The 20,084-nt window shown below is 36.8% G+C and overlaps 1 protein-coding gene across 9 annotated transcripts in view; it reads right to left on the reverse strand.

Moving 5' to 3' along the window:
* Positions 1-20,084, reverse strand: part of msi2 (musashi RNA binding protein 2) — a 433,137-nt gene that overhangs the window by 18,238 nt on the left and 394,815 nt on the right. For 3 of the 9 annotated variants that reach the window (XM_004911719.4, XM_004911717.4, XM_004911721.4), the window contains 3 exons: positions 7,408-7,584; positions 3,311-3,522; positions 801-878 (listed from right to left, as the gene is read on the reverse strand). In XM_004911719.4, coding sequence (XP_004911776.1) covers positions 837-878; positions 3,311-3,522; positions 7,408-7,584 — 431 coding nt within the window. In that variant the 3' untranslated portion in view covers positions 801-836. The remainder of the gene's footprint in view (positions 1-800; positions 879-3,310; positions 3,523-7,407; positions 7,585-20,084) is intronic. The other 6 variants (XM_004911720.4, XM_004911718.4, XM_004911722.4 and 3 more) reach the window with 3 other exon arrangements.

A 20,084-nucleotide genomic window follows, 5' to 3' on the forward strand; every position in this document is an offset into this window, starting at 1 on the left:
TGTCTTAAAAACCCATTCAGATGATCACACCAGGTAATAATTATTCCCTTAATGCTTTATGGTCCTAGTGTGTCCCTAAATGCTATTTTGCTAACTGTGAAGGGAGAAAATGAAACCACATTTACCAAACATCCCCTATAGGCTAGCATTGTTTTGTCTGGTTGCTTTAAAGGAATAGAAACACCAGAAAATTAAAGTGTTTTAATGTAATTCCAATATAATAAACTGTTGCCCTGCACTGGTAAAGGTGGTGTTTACCAGTTCAGTTACATAAAATAGTTTATGTAAACAAGCTGATGTGTAGCCATGGGGTAAGCCATTGTATTCAACATAGTTTATCTGTTATCTGCTGTGTAACCTTTTCTCCTTTTTTCCAGGTTGAATCGCTGCCTCCATGGCTCGCAGCAGCTTATTTATAAAACTGGCAAATTTTTTGAAGCAAATGTGCATGGCAACAGCACATTATATTTTAATTACTGGTGATAACCTTTTTTTGGTATCACTGTTCCTTTAACAACCAACTGAGACTCCAAGGTACCTGCATAACACATAAGAGAAAAGTACAATGCCCTGTTCATCAGCTTGCTGCAACCTCCTCTATGGAGGCATGGACTGAACAGCAGCATTCATACCATAAGCCAAAAGCGCACAGATGCAAGCTAAAATGTTTAATATTTGTTAGGCACCAGAGGGTTAAAAATGGGATGATAAAACAGAACAAATACAACAATCAAGGAGGCAAATGATGTAAATATAAAAATATATATATATGTTCATTAAATACAATAATATTAGAATACCTCAAAGTGAGATGGCAACCAACCATCTGAAACGTTTCAATGGTATCCATTTGTAAAAGCCGTTGCAATCAAAGGGCCCTAAAATTGTACAATTTGTAAGTTTGTCAGTATGAATTCTGCAGTTGCTCTAGATACAGTTTTTATTGTGGAGAAATAAATGAGAATTTCTCCTGCTTGTGATGCTGGCATGAATGTGTATTTTTTGTCTTTAATAAATAAATATCCACAATTTGTTATATCACAACTTTAACTATCCCTTTAAGGTCAGCCCAGCAAATAGATTCTAGCTATAAATGACAATTGCTTGAATTATTCTAGTTCTGGATATTTTGGATTACAGATCAAGCCATGTTATGACCAGAGATTACTAACAGAGGCTGCCAATCTGTACTCTGTACATAGGAGAGACACTGCAGAAGAATATTAGCATAGCCAAGCCGCAAGCTGAAAAATGTATTTATTATGTCTTAGAGATCAAAGAATGAAGATTTGAGGAGCATTGGGGCATATTGAGTTGGTAATGGGACAAATGTGCCAGAATGAGAGAGGGTAGCTCACTCTTGTATTGTTAATCAATGACCATGGCCTGCATTTGATAGCATTAGAAGTTACTGTGTTGACATAAAAGCCACATAAAGGGGTTCAGCTAGGTTCAGTGAGGTTAGGCAATGAAATGGTATTAGGAAAGGGGATAAAGTAAAAACCTACTAAGACAACAACACAGTTATAATAGGTTTACAGGGCTGGCGTGCCGCATAGTTATGGTGGGTATATTAGGATTCAAATGCAGCTTCTGCTTTATAAGGATGGTCTGTGCCATGAATTAAACCTTGTTCCACAGGGAATTAAACTCTGAAATAGTCCCCAGATATGTTGGTAATATAATACATTTTGCCCAAATATGGTTAGATTGAAGTATATATATATATATAAATAAATATATATTGATGCTTTAAAAATGTATTATAACCAACATAACATCAGAGGCTGTTTCATTTTAGAATTGTTATGGACTGAGGCCTTGCCAACATAAGTGCCTATAGGTGCCATAATATTGTGTTGCATTACTAAGTCCACTTGTGGTTCAGTTGTGCACACCTTGAACATGGTTCATCTACTCTAAAAACATGGTGTGTGCTCACACCACAGGTGGGGGCACAAAAAAAAGTCTTCTTGCAGCAAAATATTTTCTTTATTGGGTGTTATGATTGGCAGCCTTGAAGACAAGAACACATTCATGCCATCACACAGCAAATACACAACTTTTAGAGAATCAATAGCATGCAAAATTGGTTAAGAAAACTTCCATCCAGATTTCTAAATCACTGTAGCACAGTAATAACAAGAAAATGCATTTTTTCCATTGGCTATACAAACTATAAAAGTGTTAGTAACCTTGAAATCTTAAACATTTACCCATTTCAGGCTTTTTAGTTTCACAAAGTATCATGGAAATGCATGCTAATAACTAGCATTCACTCGCATTGCATAGCAGAAAGGCTCGTTCTTATTAAGCAGTGCTTTGCAACACTGACTTTAGTATGTAGTATGCGGAAGGCATTAGGTGTCTCACATTAGAAGACTCTTTAGTTGAGGGCCAGAATGAAATCATTCATGGACTGGGTGAAGAGCTGTGCTGAATTGTATCAAAATAACGATGTGTGGTTTTCACTCTCAAATGGGCAAAGAACACTTCTCAAAAGTTCAGCTAGCAAAATCTATATCTGAAAGCCACAGTGAAGATAAACATATCTGCAGTCATTTATTGTGCACCAGACATATACAGAGTCAGCAGAATGTTCACTGATGTTAGTATGGATTAACGACTGGTCATGCGATACATAGTAGGGCTTTGGCGATGGATGGGATATACTCAATGGGATTTGATATGACATGAGTTAAGAATAATTCCCTCAAGTCATCAGTTCAGGGTGAATGATATAGGTTGCTCACCTTGGTTTACTTCCAAAGTATTAGGAGAAGGATGCTTATCTTGCCCTTAACGGATGAGCAGATATCAGCCAATAGCTTTCTATTACTTTGATAATTCAAGAGACAGCTTGAGCACTGGAGTGTGCAGTTTTGAAACAGGTCTATTAGCTTGAATAAAATGGCAGGGCTGTGTGTCAATAGGCTAAGTGAGCCACATAATGAACAATCATGTATGTAACCTCCACAGTGCCCAAGGAGTGAATGGGTTAATAGCAAACTTCAATACAAGGCTGGATGAAAAATGAACATCCACACTTGGTAGCCCCTTGCATCGAGTTTAACTTTGAACCATACAGAGTTGCTGCTCAAAGGTGCCTGACCAGTAGTTGAGTGTTTATGCCAGTATCTGAGCCATGAAGGACCCTTTAGGAATTTGTATGTCCATAATTTTAGTAGCTTAGCTTATTCTTTGATTTATGGCTTATAATCATTGTTTTAAAAGTAGAAATCAAAGCTATGCTAGTTTCCCCAAGTGACATCAAGAATATAACAATATAAAAAATATATATGGTACTTACGGCAATTCCATGGCTAAAGCCAGAGCCTGGTTGTGGACTTGCTGCACTAATGTAGTTACCCACACCGGAGTCCTGGCTGGCAGTTCCATAAAGGTCAGCAACTGGGCCTGGGCTATTTGCCCCTGGGAATCCTCCTGGACGAGCTGGGTTGGCGCCTGCCGGGGAAGCGGGTGCGCCATAGTTCGGTTGAGCACTGTAGCTATTCAAGACTGCTATGCAGAGAATAAAGCCAGGTATGAGAGTGGAGGCACAGCATGCAGAACCAATATACAGAAAAAAAAAACTAAAAAGACAAAAACACTAGAAAAATACGGCCTGCTTCCAATTTCTAACGTTCAATCAAGGCCATGCGGAACAAGAGCAAGTACTGAATGAAAACATCAGCCCACACTACCACCAAAAAAGCCTGGGGAAAAACAGCAACCATTCAATGCCTTACTGCTATAGGATATCATTGGTGCCAAACCGACAGAAACTACCAATAACATAGGCAGATGTTGGTTTCCAGCCCTTTATTATTTTCATGCAGTGTAAATGTCTGAACATTTTTTTTAACTTTTGGCAAATTTTTGGCTTGTAAAGACAGCATTCACATCCCATGCAAACTACAAAGGAATTGATTTACATACTAAATGTATTACTTCTGTTAATGCAAAATTAATATGTTAAATTCAGTTCTAAACAATGTTCTAAGGATTAGATGAATACTTTTATGAAGTGAAATGTGAAATTCAGAATTATATCCCTAGGAAGAAGCACTGAGAAAGTCAAGTCTGGTGTTTTGGATTTATAGTTATGAAGGTATTGTTTTGATAATGAGAGTCCTGGGGAAAATACATAAAAGGAAAGTATGATATATGTTGAAAATTAAGGCCAACCAACTGGGGTGGGACAAGCATACGAAGTGTAAAGAAAACGTTTGCTTCATCTCCCTACTTAAAAGACAAATATGGGCGAAGAACAGAGTTGCCACCAAATTCCACTTCCTATTAGTCTTAATGTCAGCAACCAAGGAAAATGCTGGTTGAGCAATAGGTATTTTACTTAGCTGCTATGAATCTCCAATACCAATAATCTAAGAAACAAGATAAGTCTATTACGTTTCATTATTAAAATGTTACCTCCCAGCACTACAAGGAAGCCAAAGGTGATTGCCCTGAATAAATGGACCCACAGGGTGGCTGAAAAGTGTGCAACTGCTGCCCAGTGCTGCCTGGTCTCTGTCCACAACTACAACTATATCTTTCACCTACTACAGGGTGGGTTTAAACACTCATTCTGCTTAAAAATAAGGTAGTGCCAGTTACACCATTGCTACAGCTGCCACCCCCTTTATCAAGGAAAGGGAAGGAATATGTGACGCTACACTAGAAACAAATGCCCACCATTCATTTGAGCTGACTTTTTAAAAAAAATAAAACAAGATTGTATGCAAACAAAGAATTACAGATAAATGAAGGTGATGATGATTATGAAAAACAGTTAATTAGATTTTGTTTGTTTTTTTATTGTTGGACATTTCTCTCCATTTCTGATAAGCAATCTTCCTCAACTGATGTTATCTTCCATTTAAATTAACTTAATAACAATTGGAAAAAGAAGTATAGAGAATGGAAAAAACAGTGAATGGTGTAGCTCAAGAGTCAAAAAAGCAATGACAATGGAATGAAGGAGTGGTGTTTTTACTAAATCAGGTCTGAATAAGTCAATAATAAGGTAATATTATTACAAATAATAAGTCAAATGTTTGAACTTTTTTACAGGTCACGTGTCCAACAACAGCAAATCCCTTGCCATGACATTCCACTTATACATATAAAAGCAACTGAAGCTAAATGCAATGTGCTTCATTTTTCTATCTGTAGCAGACACAACAAACTATAACTTGCTGTACTATGGGTTAGTGAACTGGAGTAGATTTGCATTTTGTAACTGCACAAGCCAGAAAGGGTTTAGTCTGCAGGTGTTTCCACAAATAGGTTCACTACTACTAAAAGGGAATCTTTCACAAACGAGTAATGGCTGTTTAATCATATGAGATTGTAATTTTTACAAAATGGGGACCTTCCTGGAAAATCCCTGGTTCTTCTTAGATTTATTCAATTCTATGTGGTTTACTTACAATGAGAAGCATAGCAAGCTATTACACTCTCGTAATGTGGTTAAATATATATCAGCACTCAATATAATGAATTTTGCTTATGTGTTTTACGACAGGGATGTACAAAGTAATTATATATATATATATATATATATATATATATATATATACACACAGTATACACACTATACACTACTGTATTACCAATAACTTTTCTGCTGGTAAAGATACATATGAAATACATATACCAATCATGTTGGAAAGACTGTATGCAGCAAAAGTATGAAAGCATAAAATGTCAGTCCAGGAATTAAATGGGGAACTTCATTAAAAATAAGTGATAACACAGAAAAATCAGCTGAGTTTATCAAATACTCATAGGGGGAGATTTACTAATCCACGAACGATCCAAAGGCGTCCGAATGCGTTTTTTTGTAATGAGCGTTATTTTTGCGACTTTTTCGTATGTTCCGCAACTTTTCGCTGCCGTCGCGAAAAAATCGGATTGGTTTTTCCGCCGTTTACAATCACTCAATACAAAAAAATTGCAACAGCGACGAAATAGTCGTGCAAAATACGATAAAGTCGCGACAAATACGAAAAATCCAGACGGCGACGGAAAGACGGCAAAATTTTCGTCTCCAATCCGAATTTTTCCCTTTCGGGATTCGGATTCGTGGATCAGTAAATCTCCTCCATAGGGTGCTGCATTCATTTGCACTTGTCACAGAGCTGACGATACATGTCTGGGGCAAATATCCTACTGCTTTATTATGGCCTACATTTCCAAGGGAGCGGAAGATGTTCGGTTCTACATGTTCACCGAACAAATAAAGGGTTGAGAAACTACCTGTAGGAGGCAGAAAATAGATGTTTTACAGATACTCAGTCAACACTGTTACAAAAATGGAAAGAACTATAAATTTGAGGAAAAGCTTTTAGAATCCTGAGAAACCACTGTTTTTATGTAAAGAAAGTCCAATCCTTTAAAACAACACTTATAAAAATTTCGTAAAAATCTATACAAGGTTCTTAACGCTTGGGAGACTTTAACAATGGAAAACCAAAATATGTCCCAAGCTGTATAGAGTCATTCTCCTTTACTTCTACAAAAAAATGTATGAAATCGAGGTGCATAACCGGTTCCAAATCAGTTCCTGGGGAACTAATCTGATTCCCAGATTTCATATAGCTTCCATGAGAAACAGTATTTTGCCATATACTATATGAGTTTGCAGCTATTTTGTGTAATCTCATTTTGTGGTTGGAAGGTTGTGTTTCTCAGTGAAATAAGGGGAAACTGGTACACCTAGAGGGTCTATTTATGAAGCTGTGTAAAAAGGTTTAGGCCTGAAAAATGGTGTAAAAAGGAGTGTAAAAGCCCTTCACTTTTTTTTAAAGATTATCCCACATAAAACTGGACAGCCGGCAGATAAGTAGTAGTAGTAGTAGCCTTTCAGAATGTATTACTGATTGGTTGCTATTGACAACTGCACTTAACAATTTATTTAGTATGTATTTAAATGACTGTCTATTATAACAGCCCAGTTTATATGTTCTTTCATTTTTATATGTTGAAGTTCCAGTATAATGACCAGCCCCCAAAAGAAGCCATAGTCAGAACCTAGAATTATACAAGATTAGTAAATGTACCCAGAGTCAGGGCAGCTTGGTCAAAAACTTTAAATATACAAACTTGAAGTATTATTAAATAGTAATATTATTAAACTGTTTAACGCCCTAGTGGTGAAAGAAGTATTTTGGTTGTTATGTCATTACAAACACTGTTTATAATAAATAGCTGATGCATCTTTAAGCTACATGCATGTGTAACATGAAGCTTTGTTACTGTTTTCTCCATGTAAATCTTACAATGCAAAGCAGACAGTGGATTTTCAGTACATGAATAGCATGCAGGCCCTAGTTTCATGTTGCATTATCCCATGTGAATAGCTGCTCATCTCCCATACCCCAAAAAATAAAACTCTGTACAAACCTGGGCTCTTAAACTGATCCGGGCTGGGAAGGTGATGGAGGGGGGAATTACTTGCCGAAGCAGCATGCTCACTACGAAGCATCTGAGCCGTTCGAGGCCCCATGGAACCATAATCCGCAAACGATAACGTAGCCCGTTGGTCACCGGGCGTGGTATAGAAACCATAATCTGGGATTCCTAGAGACATATTGACTGTATCACTGTGGGTTCTGCATTGGGACTCAGGGTCAAAGTTTGCTCAAAAGAAAAAAAAAACCTGCAAGAAATTTAAGGCAACAACGGAATTTCTAAAAGAAGAAGGCCGCCAGCCCTTGCCATCCATTCCACTGCTCCTTATTATCAGGCAAACTTCATTTCAGTAAACTTTGCAAAACATAGCAGTGTTAATGACAGCAGTGTGTGACCCAAAAATATCCAAAATGAAAAATAAAATCGTACATTCTATAAGCATAGGATACTGGTATATTCTAAAGGGGTAATGTATCATCATGTTGCACTTATCTTAGAGAATGCAAAATATATCAAATCATTTCTTTGATAATTCAGCCCAATTCTACAGCTCTACACACACACACCTAGGCTTCAGATAGACACACATATAGGGTTCAGATAGATGCACACACACAACTGGGGGTTCAGATAGATAAACACAAGCACAAACAGGGTTCAGACAGAAACACAAAATTAGGGTTTACACTTTTTCTAAATGTTTTATTGGCCAGACTTGGGGGCAAGGATTGGAAAGGTCAGAGATTTGGTAGATGGGTTAGCAGGTGGGTCTATCGGGCTGGAGAGCAGCTGCTGAAATAAGAATACTAGTGTGCACTAGGGCCAATTTGAGGAAGAGTACATTGCTGGTAAACTTGGAATACCAACCCCAGTTTCAGCTAGTCATTTTCCAGTAAAGAGGCATCCCTACACATAATACCAGTCCAGGTTCAGTAATAGCTACTAGCTCATATTTGCTCACAGTGAGAAAAATTTACTTCAACTGCTTGAAGCACACAAATCATACCTAACTTAATGGCACATTTGATAACGTACCAAATTGTTAAAACATTTTATGACCTTCTTGCAAAGTTTCTCAACAGTTAAGAAAATGTAAGTTTGCTGGAAATCACTCCAATTTCTCCAGTTCAAATTTCAATAAACCTGTTTCTCAGTGTTTATCATAGATTAAAAACACCCCTCTGCCATTTAGGTTAAGAAGCTCAAGGGATATCTAGGCCATGTGAGGTCAAAGGGTCTCAGAGATTATTGTATGTAAGAGAAAGCCTAATGAGTCAGAAGTGCCCATTATTAGTGAGAACATTGGATATATGTTGCTGCATCTCCTTCCTGGACCTTAATACAAAATAGACATTATACAGTTTGCAAAAATGAGGGTGAATTTGCAGCCAGTGCTTTGTGTTGTTCTATGAGAATTGTATTGACAGTGACATAACCACAACTGCTCTTACTCCCCCCAATGCAGGGGGTCTAGTAGGCCATACAGTCTGTCCTTTGCATAAATAAAAACAGCCAGTCTATGCCAACACCATCTGACATAAATAAAGTGGGCAAGTGGCAAGCTTCATTTTTTTAGCAGTGGGGCTATTTAAACAAAAAAAGTTTTTCCATTATTTTTCATAGCGCTTAGTCCTAATGAATCCTTGCACAGAGCACTTAATATAGTTTATACATCAAAAAACAGGTTGAATTCTGCCCAGTAATGCATGTTCTACTGCCATTAACTCTTTTCCAAACAAAAAGGTATAATTATTTACTTTTTGAATTGCTTGGCTGCCGGAGACTGCCATAACACTTGTCCCAAACCCTACAGTATGTTCCTATTACTGTTACCACCATCAAGCATTTGCCTGAAGCACTAGAAGTTTCAGCTTGCCACCCCAGAGAAGACAAAAAGCTGAGCACCTCCTGCTCAGTCAACACAATAATAAAAATTCTCATTAAGTAACCAATCTTCAGTGCAAATATGCACACTGTGTTTTTTCCTTTCCTTCCTTCTAAAGCATGTACTTACTTTTTCTAATTAAATATCTAAAGATGCTATCTCCGGTGGAAAGCAATGTTCCCCCCAAGCTGTGCGCTCGTGCACATGTACACATTTTGAAGCCAGCACACACAACAAATTGTGGTATGCACAAAAATTTTGTGAGTAAAACTAACACTGTCTTTTTTTATATATTCCCCTATAATTTTGCCTGCAATTTCCTCTCAACTATATTGCAAGATTGCTAATCCCACTAAAATAAATAGGATTTTGTCATTGTTTTCTTGCTAGGTTTGGTTGGCGTGTTCCACAGCAGAATTACATGTCATTTCTTTTGATCAAACTCATTTTGTTACAGCTTTTTTTAGTTTTTTTGTTTTGTTTTTAACAGACACATCCAATCTACTTGTACCAGAGGATTTGTCAGTTCTGCACGAAACTGAAATTCAACTAGCACTTCCAACAAACATGTTAGGAAATCACAGATGTATTTAAATTTAGCTAGACCAGAAAACAAGAGACAAAATCCTGTGAAATAAGCACAATGTTCTGAAAGAAAACCAAACCAACAGCTCATTTACATCCCATTATGTGTAAAAATCTTATCAAATGTGCAGTTTTATAAATTTCCTGTTTTACGTCTTTTTTTACCATGTGCCACCATTTTGTGATGTTCTGTGTGACAGGAAAAACTGCAGGTTGTAACTACTGTAAAACAGAAAGAGGTATGGGAGTGAAAGTCACAACTCTGTCCATTCATTGGCTGGTAGAACCCAGCATGTAAGTGTGCCCTTGGTTTGTGTGGGCACAGAGCTTCAAAAGAGCATGAGAGATGGGGTTTGGTGGTTTAAATGGCAGAGTTTCATTATGGGATGATCCAAGTCAAACATATTGATCATGAAGACGATTTATTTACATGAAACAACATTTTAAAAATAGTCTGTTTTGTGGGGTATATTTTTAAAAGGATGACATGAACAGCAAAAAAAAACATTGGCAGTTAGCAAGCAATACATTTGTATACATAGATATATAGGCCAGATGATATACAGCTGCCAAGCATGACCAAATTTAAATCACTAGAAGTCTGATAACCACAGCTGTCGATCTGTAAACATAAAATGCAATAAGAGCCATCAGAACTGCCAAATCACTGCCAGCCAAAAATAATAACCGCATATTAATTGAGCCACCAGAGTGGTTTGTGTTGGTAAAAGGTCATTAGAAGAAAGGCATACTAAGCTTGAGTGGCAAAATTATTTTTTAAAAATTATTATTATTATGGTGATGTCCATGTGTCTTTATACTGTATAATAATTAGTACATTTTACAGTACAGTTATTACCCATATTTTGGAAATAATGCTTATGTCTGACATCAGAAGTTCTTATTTCACTGCTGCTTTATTCTCCCTCAACAACTGAATTTACGTTCATTTCATGTACAGACCATCCTAACAGCAGCATGGATGTGATAAACAAAAAACAAGGCACAAACTAAGAAAATTAACTTTTCGGGCTAATATAATTCAAGCTCCAAAGTCAGAAAAATATTTAGTAACTCGTCAACCAGTGTGATGATTATTTTTAAACTGAAGGACTTTAGTAGTTTTGGTGCCACTCTCAGCATACCACAGATGGCTGTGAGTTGTGGTTAGCAACATTTGGATAGTTGCATATTAGATATTAGTGGTCGATAATCCAATCAAGTGAAAAAATGTGTTGTATCAATAAGTCCTAAAACATGAAAACATATCATTGGCTGTGATACATGATGGGGGTTTAAATGTTTTTCCATGACTATGCAGGTTTTAACTGTATTATATAGAATTTGTGGGGCATTTCTGCAATGTTTAGTTGCTTGCTTGGGCAGAAATACAAGCGAACTGCAAGTCAGTAGGAACTCTATTTCAGAGCAAGAAAAGAAAAATAATTTAAAGTGTAAAAAACAGACTCGTTTATAATAACAGCCACAAAATCACCAGAAACTAGTTCATTTTTGGAACTAGAAAAATACAATGAACTATAGAAAGGTATAGATGCAATTTGAAATGGTATTGATAAAATAAGAATGGACTTCTGGAATACAGCTGTACAGCAGCATGTTAACTATGATAATGATAAGTCACCCAGACTGATGGGCAGTCTCACCCGGAACATTGGTAATATAATCATGTCAAGCACCCAGCAAGCCAAGGCCATCAGTGTTGATCCTAATTCTCATGGCAGGGACATAGTCAACAAATAAGTTATTAAAAAGATCACAGCATGAATATACACAATAAAGGTAACTAGTCTGCCCTACTTCAGAACAAAATAGAAGCCATTCATCTTGTGTGAAATGGCTCATTTAATCTGAATGAGTAATTGGTGCTTTGGTATTTGGTAAATTAAGCACCAAATGATCGTGCAGTCTTGCTTAACATCAGCATGATTCTCTACAGATGCCCTGCATACTGCACCACATCCCTACACTGTCTGGCTGCAGGCTTATAGGGTCATAAAGGCAACTACAGAGGCTGCACAATGAGGAAGCTTTATAAGACAATGTCAACATATTGCCACAATGCTTAATCCCCCAAAATAACTGAGAGTTATACAGTTATAATAAACATAATAGTCACAAAATACCCAGTATAGTCCCTATGTTCTTACCCAAATGCTCTTACCCCTTTTCTGATGGTGTGGCCTAGTTGCAATATACGTATATTCTCCAGTGAAAAAATGATGGGGGTTTCCACAACATACATACAGTGGATATAAAAAGTCTACACACCCCTGATAAAATGTCAGGTTCCTGTGCTGTACAAAAATGAGACAAAGATAAATCATTTCAGAACTTTTTCCACCTGTGACCTATAAACTGTACCACTCAATTGAAAAACAAACTGAAATCTTTGAGCTGCTTCTTTAGAAAACGTACCTATTTGAATTCCTACACAATTCTCTTAATACTCAACATGGAACACTACAAGCCTACGTTGACCTTAGTGCTCAATGATACCAATCTGAACCTTCTACTATGCACAAAGAAAAACCTGTAAACACTGCATACAACTTCTACATTTCTGACTTGTATTGTATTCCATCATTAAAGTCTTTGTTTCTGCTAATGTGGTCAGGTTGTTTCTGCTAAAGGAAAAGGAAAGTCATTTTGGCATTTTATTATCAATAGATTTTCCACATTAGAGCCACGTAAAAAAAATATATTTTTTCTGCAAAAAGCATTACCATACCTGAGTAAAGACCCCTAGGAGATTTATCTGTTTGTTTTAGACAGCAGCTGCCATTTTAAATAGTTTCCTGTTTACAGTCTAGCCCTTATAGCTCAGATCACAATCCTAAGGGAGGGGGGAGGGAGTTCTTAGCATTCTTATGGGTGGAGGGAGCAGGAGAGAGCTATGCAGACTCTGGCCACTGGAATTAAGGATTTTTCTAAGAGAGGAATTCAGACACCCGAACAACATGTTTACAAAAAAGGAGACAAGAAATCCTGTTTCTTTTGATAGAAGAGTGCAGCGTTTCTGTGAGTGCTTATGGCTGTATGTATGGCTGAACCTTTTGATAAAGCTTACTTAGTTTTTACCTTTCCTTCTTATTTAAAGTGGTCAGTTTCTAACCTACCAGCCCTGTCTATTCAAATATCTGTGGGGCTTGCAGAGAGTCTCTAATTTATCACAATTTCTCCTGCAATGTGTTTTCTAAAAGACATGCAGTTAAAAGAACCCATTTGGCTCTACAGGTATGGGACCATTTATCCAGAATGCTCTAGGAGTCTTTCTGTAAATTGAATATCCACACTTTAAATCTACTAAGGAATCAAGTGAACATAAAATAAACTAAAAAGGATTATTTAACCTTCAGTAAGGAGTAATTATAGTTTAGTACAAGGTACTGTTGTTAATTACTAAGAAGAAAAAAAAATGTTTTAATATGTTAAACTATTTGATTAAAATTAACTGTATGGGAGATGACCTTCCTGTAATTTGGAGCTTTGTGGAGAATGGATCCTATACCTGTACTACAATAATAAAAAGAGATTGTGTGATTATATTTAACTGATTACCAGCAAAAGAAGAAAAACTACTTCTATCAAGATTAAGAAACGGGGACATTTTACACACAGGCCCAGGAAAGTCCTATGTTTCTCTTTTGTCACACAGCATTTAACATTTCAGCATTAGGTTAAAGCACCTCTAACGAATTTCCTGGCTGCGCTGTAGCCTGTACCAAAATAAACTTGCCGGCTGAGCAGTGCTATTTTTTCTCCAGCAATGTTCAATATTTATTGCCTAATCACATTCCCCATATCGCAAGTTAATGGTGTCATTCCAAGTGAATGCTGGAGGGCCGAACTCACCCTGGATACAGTCACACTCTGAGAAGCTGCAATCAGACTACGGGGCTCTTGTCGCAGCCTTTACAAAAAGATTTCCACTCGAGTGGCTCATCTTTAATCATTATAAAAGCACAGAGGTTTAATCCATTTTTGATGTACGCGCTAATAGCTTTGTGTCCTTGAAGTTCAAAGTGGTCTTCATGTATGTCGCTAATTAGCCAAGCAAAGCAGCCATCCAGCTCCCTCTCGTGTTTCTAATTAGATCCTCAGCAACAAACAAATGTCGACCTCACGGAATCTTTCCTGTGATTTCTACCATTAGCTGCTATTTGGAAGGGTGCACATTGGCTGGTTTGCATCCCCCTTTCTTGTTTTAATATAATAAGTGGCATTTCATGTCTAAACTGCCTGGGTTGAGTGGGTAATGCAAATCCAGACAACGCAATCAACATGCAGACAAAGTATTTCCCTCCTGCCTCAAACAAACTTAAACAAAAAAAAAAAATGAATATGCTCTCGCAGTATATGGCTTTTCTAGTACTTCAGAATACAAATGGGAAGTGAAAAAAATGCAGCAGGCAAAGTAAAAGCATAATAATGCCCAGACATATAGGTAGCTCAGCTGAACAGCTACCAATAGGCTTAAAGAGAAATGCTTAGGAGAAGAAACTTATCATTCTGTGTAAAAAGTCAAGTAAAACATTTCCGGTGATGTTGCTCATTGCTCATAGCAGCCAATCAGTTGCTTTGCTTTGGTTTTCTTACTGTTGAAATCTAATTGCTGATTGGTTGCCCTGGACAACATCACCAGTAATGCTTCACTCCACTTTTTACACAGCATGATAATTATACCCCTTAGATTCTATTATGAACATGTCACTATCACAAGAAAGCAAGCAGCTATTACATAGACACGGTGTGCAACAATAGTAATAGCTTATCTTTCCACTTAATCTGCGTATAACATGTAGGGGGCATTGCCACATGGTTTGTGTCAGCATGAGGGGTGTCTTGTTGGTTGGTTCTTAGGCAAACTACAGTCATATTCTGCAGCCAAAAAAAAGTTTAAAAGCAATTCTGTGCTGGGAGAAAAATGTCAGGCTAGTTATGTAAATATTTACCCTCTAACACAACATGGTATGCTAAGTACACCAGGTCCCCAACCAACACAAAAGAAGCTAAGGTCAGATCTCCTTTGAGTCCATGGATGAACTGCTGTAAATAAGTTGGTCTGCTAATATGGGAATTTATCAATTTGTGGCCATCTTTAATGATCTTTAAGCTTGCTCTTCTCTGTCAACAGAGATGTCCTCTGTCAAAACAAACCCTCCCTTCCATAAGCTGAAGCCTTTTTTGGGCTTTGAGATAATAAAGAGCAGCTCATTATACAGAGGGCTTTTCAGTGGACAGCTCATTATGAACTCAGAATTAGAAAGTCACTTTTCTTTTTAATGTTAGTTTTTGCTTTGTTTAGTGCAAGTAATAACAAAAAACATAAATGGGGCAATCATATGTTCAGGCCAAACAATATTTGTTAAAGTAATGATCAAAAAGGGGTATGCTGTCCCTAGTAGAAAGTAATGATATCAAGTACAAATGTGTGTCCCTGATCTGTTGAAAATTATCACAGATACATATACTAATAAAGCAAAATCATTTGTATTTATAAAATGCCATCATGTTAATAAATGCTGAACATCTGTTGCCTTCCGTCACCATGTGTATGGCCTGACAGGCATCGGCCTAAGCCCAAACAGACAGCATATTATGGCATGGAGACATATATAACTTTTGTAACAATACAGTTACCTGATAAAATATAATAACAGATTGCTTTGAAAAGATGCAACTATGAGGATTTTTTAAAAAAAAGCGCCTGAAGCAAAAACGTGCATTAAGAAATGGTTTTGACATTATTTTCTAATCGAAGCCTGGACCTTTTTCCTACACAGGAGATAGTAGAGCGATGCTACAAGCAAGACTCTGATACACAGAAGGAAAATGCATTGCTCTAGACAGAGCATGTTTCATCAGAGCTGTAACCAAAGCAAAATCAAATTAAAAACATATTAATCCTTGACTGCAGGAAAGAACATCAATGTACATTAGTAAAAGAATTATTATAATTTGGAAGGACCTAAAACAATCATACAGGAGATTAAATAAATCATCAGTAATATCCAAACTGTTAATTTATAGGTTTGTGTCAAGGCTGGAGTTTCTAGCATTTAGAGATGAAAGCCTGAAGTTTCTAAATTGAACATAAAGCTAATACACAGACAAAGAGCTAAAGGGAGCACTGTTAGCAATTCCAAGTATTTATTTGCTCTATTTTATTTCTCAATTTTGCATTCTAATTTATTGTATGATAGTGTATCTTTTATGTAATTCTTGTTTACAATATGTTCTTTGTTATTCTACTCTGATTTTTTGCTATTCTCACTAATCTTAGGTCAAATTATATTTTTGATTTATGCTTTGGTTTACCTTATCCCATCAATTTTTCTGCACTATGTTACAGGTATGGGATCCCTTAACCAGAAACTGGTTATCTAGAAAGTTCGGAATTACGGAAAGGCCGTCTCCCATAGACTCCATTATAAGCAAATAATTCTAATTTTAAAAAATTATTTCCTTTTTCTCTGTAATAATAACACAGTAGCTTGTACTTGATCCCAACTAAGATATGCACTGTAATTCATCCTTATTGGAGGCAAAACAATCCTATTGGGTTTATTCAACATTTAAATGATTTTTAGCAGATTTAAGTTACGGAGATCCAAATTACAGAAAGATCCCTTATCTGAAAAAACCTGTACATTGTATCATAATAGTATCACTTTAATCACTGTACAAAAGCTGGCCACATATATAGTCCTTATAGGGCAAGAGTTTCCCTTCAGCAAGGGATGGCTGGTACACTGATCCATAATTCCCATTGGTTCTATACATCTAATAAAAAATACCTACATCCTCAGGTTGTCATTCTGATTAAAGTAACCAATTAAGCTGGCCATATATAGGCTGATAAAAGCTGCTGACTCAGTGGACCAAATAATCAGATCGACCTGTAAAATTAAAAGTATTCCTACATATTTACAGTGTGTGTGTATATATATATATATATATATATACTGTATATACTGGTATATATTTTTTTATTTATTTATATAATATTGTCTAGACTGGGTGTTACATATAAAATCATTAGAATACAATAAAAAAATATATGTAAATATATACAGCTAAAAAAAACTTCCTTATTGTGATTTTTTTTTAAAAATGTTTTTTTTTATTATTGGGATGGTGAGGCCAAGGTAGTAGCCAATCTGTCTGTAATACTTCCCGGATTCTCCTGCCATAGCCTCTATCACACCTGATCAGGACATAAATGGAATCTGTTATCAGGGTTTGTATTTATCTAGGGAGAAGTGATATGAGAGGGCCACTTCCAATGATATGTTGAGCCTTTGTGGCAATGCCACTTTCCAAGAATTTGAGCAAAAGGTTTTCTGCTGTTTCACAGAATGCTCCATCTAGTGGCAGACTATAAAACTGATTTTTATAGGTATTGTTCACCTTGAAATTAACTTATAGTATGATGTAGACATTGACATTCTGAAATAGTTTGCATTAGGTTCTTATTATTTTTGTAGTTTTGTAGTTAATTTTTGTATTTTTGTTAATAAAAAGTAACAATAAAAATAAAATTGTAATCTCACAGAACATCTGGGGTCAGTGACCAACCACGTGAGAGCAGAAAAGATCTAGATGAAGAAGGCAAATAATACAAAAACTATAAAGAATTAATAATGAAGACCAATTGCTAGGAACAGTACATTCTATAACATACTAAAAGTTATCTTAAAAGTGAACCTCCACTTTAAGCAGGTGCTGATGGGCATGCCATACACAGTAGTGTTTTTTGGGGCTGAATTTAACCTTAAGTGTGCGCCACAGGTGGATGGGGCAGATGGCAGTGTAGCCAATGTCAGTGGTAAAAACTCTGCATTTCATATTTGTCTTGAAGGGACAGTTTTCTCCAAAATCTATTGCCCACAGAATAATGGCAGGGTAAATATAAGAAGAACCTTCAGGGAGCTCGTTTCACTGTCAAGTAACCAAATCTAGAGCCTTTCTGCCAGAGGGTAAACGCTTTGCATTCCTTGTTTACTATGAAGCCTGGACAGATCTTTTATTAATATTAATGAATAGCCGGGAACAAAGGGCTCCTTTATTTTTAGCCAACTCTAATTGTGTAGTAATTACTCATCTACAAAACAAATGAGCCAATCTCCGGAGTCATGGAAACCAAAGCTAAGGGCTCTCACTGTAATACATTAACTAGCTATCATTTCTGCTAATTTCAGGCTGGAGCCTTTTCATGCAGGGATTGAAAGCGAGGAAGGAAAACAATGCAGGACTTTTGTTTCCCGAATGAGATTATGAATATGTTTTGTCATTGCATTGCACCCAGTGGAACTATAATATGTCCCCTAAAGACTAATGGAATGTTATTATGTCCAGGTCAATTAAACTTATATTTGGAGTATGGATGCTAATTTGAATATTCAGAGGCTAATTTAAAGATCACTAAATATCCACACATTATAAGTGCATAGTGCAATATGTGGAGGAACTACTGATAGCTATAAATAAATTAAGCCTTATTAATAGGTTGTCCAACAATAATTTCTATTACAGCTAATTAGAAAATAGGAGAAAGGGAGTGTTTTTCATGTACAAGTGCAGAATATTACAGAAGCAAGCAGTATAGGCCACATTAAGGGTTACCGAAAACCACTAGTGCAATTTACTATGTTGTTTCAAATTATTCCAGAGTGATTGTGGTGACCAGGGGGAGATGTGCTTAATGGAAATGTTCATGCCCACTATTCAGTGTGATCTGTGTACCCTACTACGTTTGGCATTACTGTCCTGGAGGTTTACAGAGGCCACTGTGGGTCTGACAGTAGGTCCATGGTACCCCCACGTCAACAGGCATAACTGTGGGATTTTAGAACAGGAGGCGGGCAGCAGTGCCAAGCACAATAATAAAGAATTGTACAGAGCACATGTTGATGAAAGTATCTTGGGTTTGGGTTTTTGTGTGCACTTGCAGTTGTAAACTACCTCTATGTGCACATGAGAAACACCTATAGCCAACACTTACACCCAAACACTTTATGAACTACAACACTTGCTTTGGAAGAAACTGATCGACAACTATTTCAGGGAAGCTAGTGTGTCATTTTTATAGGGATGTAGGTTTTCTATACCACTTTTCAAGTATTTATATGGTTTTGTTTATCTCAACCATAAACACAGCTAGACTGCAAATACAGTACCTGCATCTGATACTCATATACACTTCTCTCATCCGTTGAGTTAACAATGTAGTCACAATGTTTGCATATAAATACCTGTTGCAGCAGAACTTCTATAATCATCAGCCGGTCTTCTAAAGTAGTTTTAAGGTGTATGTGCTATATAAAGGAACATTCTCCACCTTGAACATGGGTAAGAAATGCAAAGTTCTGAGTTTGCATAACCTAAACCTTTTAGGGTTTATGTGGAAGATATAGCTGAGTTGATAGATACATTGAGCATATTACGCATATATTCCAAATAAATATATTATTAATTATGAAGCCATGACATGCATTAAACATTCATTTTTTTCAGTATTTTTTAAATATGGAGGTGGACAAAACAATAGTCCCAATCATAACAGATGCAGTTAATGTTTGGTGCACATAAGGAACAACCTAACTGAACATCTGCATGAACATATACAGACTCCAGCTCTTCAACTAAAGGCCCATGCGCTAGATGTGGCCATCCATGATATATTTATGGCCTAAAGTCTGCTCAAGGCTTTACGATTTCTTTGTATGACATCATCATTGTATGACATCATCATTTTAATATAATGTGGCCCTCAAACCTGCAGAATGACAAATGACAAGCCTACTTAAATGTAAAAATTGAAACAGCACCAGTGGTGTAGCTATAGGGGCCCCCGGCCCCTTCCCTACAAAATCATGGGCCTCCCTTGATTTTTCATGCTTTGCAGGTCACCTGAGAACATACCACTTCCAGGGCCCCCTTGAGGGGCATCCAGATCCAGGGTATTCAAGTCTTATTCATACCACTGCCTGATTGCAGACCCAATAGCAGACCCGGCCTCCCCAAACTCAAAGGGTTACCACCACTGTACAGCACTGATATAGACAATAACATTAGCTTATTACATGGAATGTATCCCCTTTGATAAAAATATCATTACTTTAAAACAATAGCTAGTTTGTCTGTTTTAGATTGGTGATTTGTGTACAAGTTAGTA

This window comes from Xenopus tropicalis, chromosome 2 (assembly GCF_000004195.4).
Source record: "Xenopus tropicalis strain Nigerian chromosome 2, UCB_Xtro_10.0, whole genome shotgun sequence".
Lineage (NCBI taxonomy): Eukaryota > Metazoa > Chordata > Amphibia > Anura > Pipidae > Xenopus > Xenopus tropicalis.